The sequence below is a fragment of the Natator depressus genome, chromosome 3 (genome assembly GCF_965152275.1).
Source record: "Natator depressus isolate rNatDep1 chromosome 3, rNatDep2.hap1, whole genome shotgun sequence".
Classification (NCBI taxonomy): domain Eukaryota; kingdom Metazoa; phylum Chordata; order Testudines; family Cheloniidae; genus Natator; species Natator depressus.
In genome coordinates, this window is record NC_134236.1 from 194,554,499 (window position 1) to 194,567,654 (window position 13,156).

The 13,156-nt window shown below is 42.8% G+C and overlaps 1 protein-coding gene across 3 annotated transcripts in view; it reads right to left on the reverse strand.

Moving 5' to 3' along the window:
- The window catches only part of UGP2 (UDP-glucose pyrophosphorylase 2), a 39,724-nt gene extending 32,056 nt beyond the window's left edge, over nucleotides 1–7,668 (reverse strand). The window contains exon 1 of one of the 3 annotated variants that reach the window (XM_074949583.1): nucleotides 7,518–7,668. Coding sequence is in view for 1 of the 3 variants with exons in the window: in XM_074949581.1 (XP_074805682.1) it covers nucleotides 5,902–5,917 (16 nt within the window). In the remaining 2 variants the exon portion in view is untranslated. Of the gene's footprint in view, nucleotides 1–5,901; nucleotides 6,231–7,399 lie in introns of those variants that run through there. The other 2 variants (XM_074949582.1, XM_074949581.1) reach the window with 2 other exon arrangements.
- Between the last annotated feature and the right edge of the window lie 5,488 nt (nucleotides 7,669–13,156).

Consider the following 13,156-nt stretch of genomic DNA (forward strand, 5'->3'; position numbering starts at 1 on the left):
CATTTTCCCCTTTTTAATAATTTTCAAATGTGCATGCAGCTCTTCTTTTAAAAGGAATTCTAGTATTTATTCCTACAATAAAATAATTGTCTACCAGTTTATTACTTTTTTAAAAACAACTGAAAGTGTTATTTTTTCATTCGCAGTTTGAGTTGATGTAGCAGGTTCCTTTACAGAAGCTTAAGCAGCATCCCAAGATGCAACACACTTTGTAAGTGTTTGTAGTCTTTGATACATGTTGTAACATATGTCTCCAAATTCAGCAACAACTTTAGGACCCAATCTGTACAAATCAGGATCCCATATATCACATATCAGAAGAAACAATGCAATTACCACATTCCCAAAACAGAGTACTGTTCTTGTGAAATACTAACTACGTTTAAAAAAGCAAGTTAACTTATCCAACCTTATCCTTATGTTAGAAAACCTTGTTAATTCACATTGAATGGGAGACCCATTGCAAGTCACTGAGTATTATGACTTTGCACATAAGGGAATAAAACAAATTTTGTGATTGATTTATTTGTGATAATACTTCTAATCAGTGTTTTGTAATATATTACTAAAATGTAATTACTCTTACAGAATGAGACCTCACTAAAGTACTAGGCTATTAAATTTTTTGCTGAAAAGTTAGGTCAAGTTGTTGCTTTGTGCATGTGCGACCTATGAAATGCGGAGATTAGCAGAGTCCTGACTACACAGCCTTTCTTCATTCTAACTCTAAGCACCCAGAATCACTGACTTTGAAGGCCTTGTCTTCATACACTAAATTTATTTAAAAAAAAAAAAAAAAAACCACACATTTAAATCCAAATATAGATGACACTGGTTGTAGTTTTAGCATGTTAGCTGGTCAAGGTAAACCCCAGGCTTTACTCAAGCAGCAAGTAAGTGCCAAAATCACAACTTGGCTTATCCACATTAGAATTTTAATGTGTGGTAGTGTTTTGGGGTGGAGGGTGGAAGGCAGAAGGGGTTAAGTGCACACATAGTCCAAAATTATTATACTTTTAAACAAAAAAGTTATGGAAGTGGAAAAGTTATTTTTAAAATTTAGCCTATTAATAGTCTTGTCAAAACAGAAAAAAGGCCATAGTATGTTGTTTGTTGAAAAGACAAATACATGTAGGTCCAAAACTGGATCCAACTTAGAATCATAGAATATCAGGGTTGGAAGGGACCTCAGGAGGTCATCTGGTCCAACCCCCTGCTCAAAGCAGGGCCAATCCCCAATTTTTGCCCCAGATCCCTAAATGGCCCCCTCAAGGATTAAATTCACAACCCTGGGTTTAGCAGGCCAATGCTCAAACCACTGAGCTATCCCTCCCCCCTTTAATTGAAGTTAAATAAGTCTGGTAAGATATTACAGGTGAAATGGCAAGGACTCCTAAAGAGTACAGAGTTATAAGAGAAATAGTTGTGTGAATTTCAGCTCCATTCCATTAACATTAAGCTATAAGTGAAAGCTGAGATTTCTGTCAATACGTGGTCTTTTTAAAGCAATGTATATATGTTTAATGCAGCATCAACAAGATTTTTTTTTTGGTAACTGGTGCATAGAGATGTATAAGTGCACGTGTTTAAGGGAAACATATGTAATTATTCATTCAGATGAAGACTGGCCTTTATGTTGGACTACATATGTGTTTAAATGCTTTGCTGAATAAAAGCCATAACTCTATATTTTCTGCCAAACGGTCTGTAAAAGTTTATTACCCTGTGTTATTTAATCAAAAATAATGGAATTATCAAAAGAATGTTGTTTAATTGTACAATATGACAAAATAAAAGAACGCCTTCACGTTCTACTGCTTTAAGTATTTAATTGCAAGCCACAAGATTTCTCTCATTGTTACTAAGGAAGTTTAAGAGCCTAACAGGATTTAGCGTGAGCAGGAGAAAGCCATAATTTCCTATGCTTCTAAGACAGGGGTAGGCAACCTGCGGCACGCAAGCTGATTTTCAGTGGCACTCACGCTGCCCGGGTCCTGGCCACTGGTCCGGGGGCTCTGCATTTTAATTTAATTTTAAATGAAGCTTCTTAAACATTTTAAAAACCTTATTTACTTTACATACAATAATAGTTTAGTTATATATTCTAGACTTATAGAAAGAGACCTTCTAAAAATGTTAATGTATTACTGGCACTCGAAACCTTAAATTAAAGTGAATAAATGAAGACTCAGCACACCACTTCTGAAAAGTTGCCAACCCCTGCTCTAAGACCTTCCCACAAAGAGAATTACATTCATGTGTCTGCAACACCACTGCCCAAAGCAGAGTGAAATAAACACACTGCTTGTCAGTCATGTTGCTGCTCATGCCAGAAAACTGGTGGAAGGGAAGGAAGGAGGGAGACCTACTGTTGCTAACTGCTACCATATTTCATGATCTTGTCTTTTTGTTCTGTGTTTGTACAGCACCTAGCACAAGGGAGTCCTTGCCCATGACTAGGGCTCCTAAGAGCTACTGCAATACAAATAAATAATCCATTTTCTTTGGTATATAACTGTTCATTTCCAACTTTAACTTCTATAAAGCTAGAGCCCTAATCATGCAAACACATACAAGAGTAACTCTACATATAAGTAGATCATCACAGGGTTACTCCTGTGATTCAAGTTACTCACCTATCGATGCCTCAATCCTGCAGGCATATGGCCTAATCTAATCCAACACTAAACCCAAGCAATTGTTAAATTTACCAGCCCAGGCTCATGGCTGCTCCCCCATATTGATAACAGTGACAGAGAAAAATAATTTTACTTGCCTATCTAAACATAGTTAATAGCCACAGATAAAAAATTTTCAGGACTATAATGAAAGGTAATAACCATAAAATGAGTTGCATAAAATGAAACTGCACACAAAAGCACCTGATAATTGCAAAAGCAATCTATCAAGACTACATTATCAGATGTCCCAATTACAAATAAACACAAGAGGGAAAAGAATTCTTGTCTTCCAAGTCATCTGCAGCTACCTCATACTTTAGTGGGCATGCTCTGTTTAAACAGTTGTCTGAGGTCAGACTGGGGTGAGATTAAAAAGTGAATGACTGTTCACAGGAGTGGTCAATGTAGAAAATGAGTGACGCAGTATGAAAGTCACAGTACGGGTTTGGAGTTTCAGAGAAAACTAAGTTTTGACAGTTAACTGGCTGAGATCTTATTTTATTAAAATTCTTTAGTTATGATACAGCATAAAGCTCACCCCCAAATACCTCCTGCATGCATGAGTGGCCTTTTATCGTGTAAATTAGTAAAAGTGGTTGAAAGGTGGAGAGTCCCAACTCAAGGCATATTTATCCCTAATTCCTAGTATATTTTTAATCTTTGTTGTTTTCATTTGTGATCCTTTTCAGCAACCCCCAAATGTAACTATTGTATGTAATGACAGTTATTTTAACTGCCAGGAAACCTTGTATGTGCTACAGACCAAAAAAGTAGTTTAGACATTGACACTTGCCTAAACCTTAGTGATAAATTAGGCAAAAATAGTAAACAATAGGTTTTATTACCCTGCCAAAAATCAGAATAAAGACACACACTCATTTAGGAAATAGTTTGGACTAAAATTCCAGTCCAATCTCAACACTAACTACTCTTTATATTGGAAAGCCTGTCACTAGTGCCTGTTTGTTTAGTTTTTTAAAGGTTCACAATTCAGCCAAAAAAGAGAATGTTTACAGTGGCTTGGAACTTGGCATACAATGTCCCAGGAGGAAACCATGGTTCAAGAAACTTGTTGTGGCTAATATCTACTTTTAAGAATCTTTTAAATCCGTTTGGTGTTATGAATTTAGATGATTGCTTGTTCATATTATGCACAGTGAAGGCTGTCCATCAGGGTGGATTTGATTTAAATCACTAGTCAGGAAGACTAGATTTAATCATGAATTTCTACATAAAAGTGCATTCTTGTTGGTTGTTGTAAGCTTAATACATATTCCTCACAACTCAGAGAAAAATGAGATAGATGAGACCCAAACTGGGTCTCTTTTACAGCCTGCTGCTACTATTGGTTTTCCCTTCTAGTGAGAGAATGGTATAGTAGATCTCAAATCAATGAAGGCTACACTCCGAAAGACCTCAAGACTCCTGGAATATGCTGCTCAATTTCACTTTTGTTTCTACTGCCTGTCCCTCCCTTCTCACATTTATCTCCAGACTTCTTCTCCTTGTCCAGATCTATTCCACCCCCAACAATCTTCTATTCATTAAACTTTTTGAAACTTTGCACTTTTAGAGAGGTATGGGATTGACTCTGTGTACACTAATTTGCAGAGGGACAATAGGGTTGAGGTCTGTTATTTCTCACCTCTATATATTTATTTTAAAACATTTTTGCTCTTAACAAGCATGTTGTCTCTGGAGACACAAATCCACAGTTTGAGAACTGCAAAACTAAGCATCTCTGATGGTATCTTCTAGACTTAGCACTGAGTCTCATTGGGTAGATAGAAAAATTAACCTAAATAATCTATACAGAAGCCCCTGGAACCCCATAAGATTGGGTCCCTAATCCATGAACTACTGGAACTCATTTACAAAACTTTTCTTAAACATTACATGAATATGTTGTCTCATATTATAGAATTAGAATTTGTAATCCCTATTCCATTATGAAATATCTTTGAGCTACAATGTATCTTTCTTTAGATATGCTTTTTGAGGAAAAAACCTTTTATCAAAAAAATCCAATTTAAATTAAAAGAAATCAGATTTTTTTTTCCACCCTGCTGTCCATGTGAATTAAGTAAAGAACAACTAAACCTCAAAAGCACTCTCAGGAGTTCAGGGCACTCTTTATCTCACAGGATGAGATTTTAATAATGTGCATTTTCTAATATAGTAAAATAACCATCTTCTTTGATTTTCTTTTTTATATTGCTAAAAATAACAACATGTGTTTTAAGGATGTAAGTGGACATTCCACCCATTATAAGATATATGAAGCCATTCTGCTCAGGCTAATACTCTATGTTCACGAGCTAAGAAGCAGTTTTGCTATTAACATATAGCCAGTTTAGATTTTAAGCTTAGACACAAAGATTTCTAAGCCTAGTGCTGATATTATCATAGTGAAAAAATATTTGACATTAGCAGTGCAGACTAAATTTCCAAGTGTTTTAATATTGATTTAAACAGCAGAAAAAGACTTGTTTTCAAAGCCAATTTTTTTACTCAGTCTTCTGTAAAACACATTTATACATACATACAGAAGACAGGGTTATCACTACTACCTTTACTATAGGAGGCTTATTTTGTTGACAGGCCTGAATTTGCTATGTACTTAAAGCACAGACATGCGATTTGTTTTTATTTTCAAAAATCTTCTTAAGAATCAGTTCAAAGGAGGAAAAAATGCAACAGCAATGCGAAGTAATTTCGCCTCCTGAAGTGACCTCTCCTGATCTAACCCCTTGTTTCGCAATAAATGAATCTGAAACTGACAAACCACGTATCCGCACAGAGCGAGGAGACGGCCAGAGCCTACCCGAACCTCCCAAAAGGGAGAACAGACACACAAGCTCAATAAATAAATGAAGGGGAGACATTTGAGCATTGCGATACTCCTCCGTGGAGCTCAGATCTCGTCTGTTATTCACTACAGATACAGCGGCAGCTGCCTCAACTCGGTTTGACTGTCGCTGCAGTAAAACGGAAAAGAAACATACACAGATAAGCGAGCCCAGCCAGGACATATTGGCCGGCTCCTATCGTCAAATTTAGCAACCACCAAAATCTTGCAAAGGGATTTACAACCGATCAAACTGACGCGTCCAAGCCCCCACCAACTATGCTGCCAGGACTACAGGGAGCTATTGAAAAAATAAATCAGCCAACATGCAGAGCTGAAGCTGCTCAGAAAAATAAAAACACACCCACTTACCTTGTGCAAGTGACATTTTTTCCGTTCTTTAATAAAATTAATATTTTCCTTTTATAAATAGAGAATTTACCAAAATTACACTATCAACGCCAGCAGAGGCAATTTTCCCCGTCGCCCCCTCGTGTAGAAGACGTTTCCCTGTCTGGTTTAGTCAACCAGTTATACAGTATCAATAATTTAAAAAGGTATTTAATCACTCCCTTGGGAGAAGAAAACTCCGACCAGAGAAGCCGCCCACACACTCAAAAAGAAAATTAATAAAGGAACTGGGGGGAATTTTTCCTCCGCTCGGTTCCTCCCAGCTTCTTCCTACACTCGTCCCCTGCAATATATGGCTCTTAGTCTTGGAAAACTGCTTAAAGGTAAACGCACAAGAATTTAAATTTCATCAATGAGAGAGGCGGATCTAAAAGCCTCTCCGCTCCAGCACCCCGCCCCCCGGGGGCAGGACTGCAGCAGGAATGGGGCGACCGCCGGCTCAGGCTGTTGCTTTCGCACTGCCCCCGCCCCCGCCCCCCGGGGACTCACTACAGCCTCCTTCCAATAGCAGGTTCCCCAGGAAACCCCCAGCAAACAGCAGCAGCTGCTCCTGAGTCCACCAAGGAACCCGCCCCGCCCCTTCCCGTTCAACCAACCCCCCACCCCACCCCACCCCACCCCAGGTTAGCGAGAGGGCTCCTTCCATTTACTAGCCGGATTCCCCGCCTGTCCCCACACCCCCCTATGCTGCTGTGTGGGGCTGCTAGTGGCTGATGGGTCTGTGGCTCCTTCCCAGCCCATAGTTTCAGTGAAACCGGAGCGGGCGGCGGCTGGGCCCGGCCTTTCCTTTGCCCTAAAGGGCAGGGAGGGGAAGGGGCTCACATGTCACACTTGGCTTGGCCCATGCATCTCCTCAGCTGTCCCCCCACAACCCCTCCCCCACAGCCGCCCGCTGCAGGGGCAGAACAGTGGGGTGGCTTCCTCAGGCAGGCCCCCTTCCTGCCAGCTTCCTGGGGGAGGGGGGGCAGACAGAGCCAGGGCTGGGTCCCCACAGCTAGGACCCCCAGAGCAGCTCTGGGGGAGAAGAGAAGGAAAGGGGTGTGGGGGGGTAGCCGCAGCCCCTCCCCCCCCAGCTGTGGGGGGAAGGAGAAGCGTGCCCGGCCCCTGGCCCGCCTTAACACGCCCGCCCGCCCGCCCCCGGTCTGTACGGCTCCCGCTAACTCCACCTCCCCAGCCCGGCAGGGAGGAGCGCGCTGCGGCGAGGGCCACACCCGGAAACCGCAGCGCGGCGGCGGGCTGGGGGAGGCAGCCAGGGACACGCTCGGGGCAGCCTCTCCCGGGTCCCCCGACACAGGCGATGGGGACGGACCCTCCCCCACCAGGATTACGTCACGTGTCTCCCGGCCGGCTAGCCGCCCCCGCCCCCGCCATGCCGCGGGCTCCCAGCGCGGCGCCCCCGACAGTGACCCAGGAGCCGGGGCGAGGTGCAGCAGCCCCGAAGCCAGCCCGAGATACGCACCTCGTTGCGGCACAGCCGCGCGGGGTGGGGGCTAACGCTCAGCCTATGGCGACTCCCTGAGGGGTGTATTGCACAAGAGGGGTTCTCGCTCCCGGGTGGGGGGGTGTCACGCACTCACTTCGCTCCGGGCGCCGCCGCCAAGCGGAAGTGCCGCCTCCGGGTCCGGCCCAGGCAGGCCACAGGCCGCGTCGGCCGCCAATCAGCGCGCGGGGCGATGGCGGGTATCCGCCGCGCGCACGAGCTGCCGCTGTACCTGGTAGGAGCTGGTGTGTCCCGCCGCGAGCGAGGGGCCCCGGCGCAGCCAGCGCGAGCCGGATTGTGCGTCTCACGCGCCAGCAGCTGAAGCCGGCGGGGCTGAGGTGGGAGGGGCAGGACAGGGCGAAACACCGGCTGGCGGGCGGGGAGGCGGGGGTTTGAGAAGCGGGTGTCGCACGAGCCATCCCCGCCACGGCTCGTGAATTGAGGAGGGCCAGCAAAGGCCGCACCTGGGCGTGTGCGGGGGGTCACAGCCGCAGTCACTGAGCCAGATTCATTAATGGGGGCTCGTGACAACAGTGAGGGATAGGGTAGCAAGTGGTGACAGTTCACGGGGGCGGAGTAAATGATCCGATGAGTATCAACAAAGTTCTCTGTAGCCTCCTGTTTCAAGATTTAACGTTTCTAATGTAAGTAATTTATGGGCATTAACAGCCCACCATCCGGGTTGCCCCATATGCAAGTTTCTTGGGCATTGCATTTGTCATAAATATAAAGGGAAGGGTAACACCTTCCTGTATACAGTGCTATAAAATCCCTCCTGGCCAGAGGCCCAATATCCTTTTACCTGTAAAGGGTTAAGAAGTTCAGGTAACCTGGCTGGCACCTGACCAAAAGGAACAATAAGGGGACAAAATACTTTCAAATCCGGGGGGGGGGGGGGGGGGCTATTGTCTGTCTGTTCTGTGTGCTTGCTGGAGAGAGATCAAGAAAGCAAGCAATCCAATTCCATTAGAATTAGTAAGTACCAGCAAGGAAATGCTTTAGTTTATTTTTTTTTTTTGGCTTGTGATTTTCTCTGTGCTGAGAGGAAGGTGTATGCCTGGTTTTCTTTTTGTAATTTTAAAGTTTTTTAATCCTCTGTGTTTTAAATCTGATTGCCCTGTGAGATTAGCTTCCCTTCTAATTTTACAGAGGTGCTTCTTTTACCTTTTTTCTTTCTAATAAAGTTGTGTTTCTTTTAAGAGCCTGACTGATTTCTCTATTGTCCTAAGACCCAGGGGTTTGGGTCTGTGATCACTTTGTAACCAATTGGTTAGGATATTATTCTCAAGCCTCCCCAGGAAATGGGGTGTAAGGGTTTGGGGGGATATTTTGGGGGAATAGGAACTCCAAGTGGTCGTTTCCCTGATTCTTTGTTAAATTGCTTGGTAGTGGCAGTGTACCCTCCAAAGGCAAAGAGTTTGTGCCTTGGGGAAGTTTTACCCTAAGCTGGTAGAAATAAGCTTGGGGGGGTCTTTCATGCAGGTCCCCACATCTATACCCTAGAGTTCAGAGTGGGGAGGGAACCCTGACAGCATTGCTCTATCCCCAGCTTGCATCACTGTGTGAGATGTTGCTTTTGCAAATCATAATTGCGTTGCAACAGAGCATCACCATCTTTCAATGGGATCTTTGCCCGAGGAAGGGTTCCATGTTGGAGCCAGAGTTTGTATGACTTGAGAGTGAATGCATCGATGCAATAAATGAATATTCATATTGACGAATGCTATATGTAGGACCAAGTCTGATGACTTTTGAGGTGTCATATGGGATCACTAAGAGTTTGAGAAGTTCTGGTACAACAAGGTAAACCACCTGGAGTTATCCTGGACAACCACACCATTAGTTAGCCATAACTCTGTATTCTGAATGATTTATCAACTTAGTTCAACAAAAAAATTAGGTGTATAGGAATAGCTTTATCTGTAGCTTTATCTATATTATGTATCATCACTGGAGGAATTTACATCATCTGCAAAAGAATGAACTAAAGGGATCTATTGTTACACGGGCAGGGGAGTAGCGGATTTTTTATCTAATGTGATAAAGTCCTGTGCTGTTCCAGCATTGCTGCTTATGTAGGACCTGTCTAGTAATAGTTCTTGTCTGCAGTGTCTAGATCATCTTCACCACACAATGTTTCATAGCACCCTTTGGGTAGTCATTCTGCCAATTAGTGGTAGAATATCTGTGTGCTTGGTGGTACTAAAACTTGTTCCAACTAATATCTCCCTTTGTAATGGCATATGCAGGAGACTTTATCAAAGGTCCAGTAGAATAATTAACTTGCATCTATCATTGATAAAGATCTTGGGGCCAAAACCGTGGCTCCTGGTTATCTGTAATAAAGGTAACATAATAGAGCATATGCTTTCCATGGCGGAGGAAGTCTATATTTTAACCATCTCTCCACTCTTACCAAATAATTCAACTATATTGGATATGTATATAAATAATTGAGACTACTAGCTCTTATTTTTCTGATATCTGCAGTTTAAAGGAAGAAACATCTGCCTGCAAGTACACTACCAATCAACTATTTCATTACAAGAGATCCACAAATCTGGTGTTAGAGTAACAGCCGTGTTAGTCTGTATTCGCAAAAAGAAAAGGAGTACTTGTGGCACCTTAGAGACTAACAAATTTATTTGAGCATAAGCTTTCGTGAGCTACAGCTCACTTCATCGATGAAGTGAGCTGTAGCTCACGAAAGCTTATGCTCAAATAAATTTGTTAGTCTCTAAGGTGCCATAAGTACTCCTTTTCTTTTTACAAACCTGGTGCTTTCTCACTTTTATAAAATGATGAATCTTGAAACTCAGGTTACAGAAAATTTAATACAAGTTAAAGAAATCATATCTACATCAATCCAGTTTTCTGCTGTCTGTCATTTTTAGGTCTTATTTTAAAAGCAGTTATACATTTGGTTCTTAGACTGAGAGGAAGCATAAAAGGACACAAGCTAGATTTTCAAGTGTTATGGATCAGCATAGCTCCATGGCCCACAGTATTCACTAATGAAATCCCCAGTTTAGAAGTTCACCTCCACCCTGTATACGTGAAGTGTTTTGAAACACCTGTTTCAATCCATGTAGTAAATAATATACCTGTATAAAAATGCAACACAGAAGTTTAACTTTTTGATAGTTAAAATGTGAAATACTTATAGGGGAACTTGAATATAGACTTCTGATGCTGTAATTATATACACAGGTAGTATGTGTAGTTGCTGTGTTTTATACGTTTGTTCTGATTTCTGTAAAATTTAACTGCAAACTAAAAAAATTAATTAATCAGCCTTAAGTGTCATTTGTACCCACTAACCAACTTCTGGGAGCTGTTCTACACAGAAATAGTTTTAATTGTTAAATATTTACTTTGTTTCCTGTGCAATCCTTCTAGCATTCCTTGGTTTGCTAAATCTGTCCCAGAATATAACATTCTATTACAGGGATGGGCAAACTACGGCCTGTGGGCCGGATCCGGTCCCTCAGGGCTTTGGATCCGGCCTGCAGGATTACCACCTCGTGGCGCCGCGGGCCCTGCGCCACTCCCAGAAGCGGCCAGCGCCACCTCCCTGTGGCCCTCCTGCACCCCAACCCCCGCCCTGAGCCCCCTGCTGCACACCGCACCCCTCCTGCACCCTAACCCCCGCCGCACCCCTCCTGCACCCCAACCCCCTGCCCTGAGCCCCTTCCTGCACTCCGCACCCCTCCCTGCACCACTTCCCTGAGCCCCCTCCCACACTCTGCACCCCAACCTCCTTCTCTGAGCCCCCTCGTACAGTCCTCACCCCTCCTCTGCCCCAACCCCTTTTCCTGAGCTCCTTCCTGCACACCGCACCTTCTCCCGCACCCTAACCCCTGCCCCAGCCCTACATTCATGGCCCTTCAAGCAATTTCCCCACCCCGATGTGGCCCTTGGGCCAAAAAGTTTGCCCACCCCTGTTCTATTACATCACAGATACAATTTACATAATACGAAATTCTAAAAAATAATTGCAATTTTTATTTGATTTGTTCATATGATATGACAAAGACTTAAGTTTATCTTAAATTAGTTTTAAGATATACATGAAGCAATAGACCTCATCCAATGTCTACTGGAATCAATGGAAAGACTCCCACTGACCATTGGATCAGTCCCAGTATGTTTCTTATATCAGTACACCCTCATTCATGGATAAAACTATTCCTTTCACTCCCACAGTGAGTTGCAATGAAACGTGGTATTGTGATGTAACAAAATTATGTACTCTGAGATCTCTAAGATATCTTTAGCAAACTAGGGAGTACCAAAAAGATGATTTTTTTTTTAAATTATAAAGTTAGGCCTAATGTAATTCTTTGTTGAATACACCCTCATACACAGATGCTTGTGCTCAATTCAAATTGCACTAATCTTTGCAGTTCACCTTTAAGATTTTGACCATTATTAATAGCAGAACAATCAGCATTTACACTGTTCATAACATACAACACTGGAAAGATGTCTCACCGTTGCAAAACTAAATTGTACTGTGTGAGTGGACATTCAGTTGCATATCTTACAGTGGTTTGTGTCACAACTAATATTTAACTTCTAGAGTGCATATTTCATAGCCATTGCTTATAATTTTTTTTGTGGAGCAGCTGCAATTGTTATGTAAAGATGTAGAGTATGGCTGCAGAAAACAAAAGTCATCTCCGTTTTGCAAGGCAGGTTTCTTGACTGCAGGGTGCTGTATGCTTCAGTTAATGCCAGGCTCTGGTGGCTGTTGTGAATTACATGTTTAAATAAAAAATAACTTAGTTATTTAAATACAAGCTCATCAGATTTTATTGTGAAGAACACAGTTGCAGGAGTGGATGGATTTCAGAGCAACCATGAAGAGCTTTCACAGCAATTCCAGACACCTGGACTGTATGAATAAAACCCACACAAATGGACAGCCTGAAACCACCACCACCAGAATTATGGTTGAGGGCAATATGGGGGAATTTAAACATTGCAGATGTTCTTATATTTGGTTGCAGAGGATGCAGACAAAGTGCATAGTGGTATGAAAGTGGCTCTGTTAACTGTAGTAATGTACAGGCCCTAGATATTTGTAATAACTTTCAGCTCTCATCTGTCTTGTTTTTGATGGGGACCTACCATATTTTGAAGATTACTGCGTACCTTGAAAAAATGAAAACTATTAGTACGGGTTGGGTGAAACCTTGTTGAAGTTGGTGGATGTTGCTGCCTTTAATTGTTTCTTCATGTAGACCCTGAATGACTTTCCTTTATGTATAGGAGTACCACCCAAAACACAGGCACGTAGCAAAGCTTGAGTACAAGTTAAACTGTGCGGCTCAAGGGGTTTTGCTGCAGATGGGTAGAGCAAATGTGGGAGGTAGGGCTCTGATTGGTGGAATTGTGCCTAAGACAAAAGGCAGAAAGCCCAGAGAAGCTGAGAGGTAAGGCAGCAGTGGTAGGGTGGCTCTGAGAAAAAGCTAAGAGCTTTTGGGCTGGGTGCTGCCTAATTGGAGTTTGGAGTTGTGGGCACTGAAAGTCTCTTGTTTGATTCCTACTGTATTCTGGAAAACAGGCGTTTGTATATTCTTTGTAAATAAGCAGGATTGTCTCAAAGATGAGGTACTCCAGCAATTTTTCCCCTTAATGAAAACAACGTGACAATGACACTAATACTGACTAACCACTTGGGCCAAACCAAGAAAGATTCCTCGTCCACACCAGAGTGAAAATGCACATTCA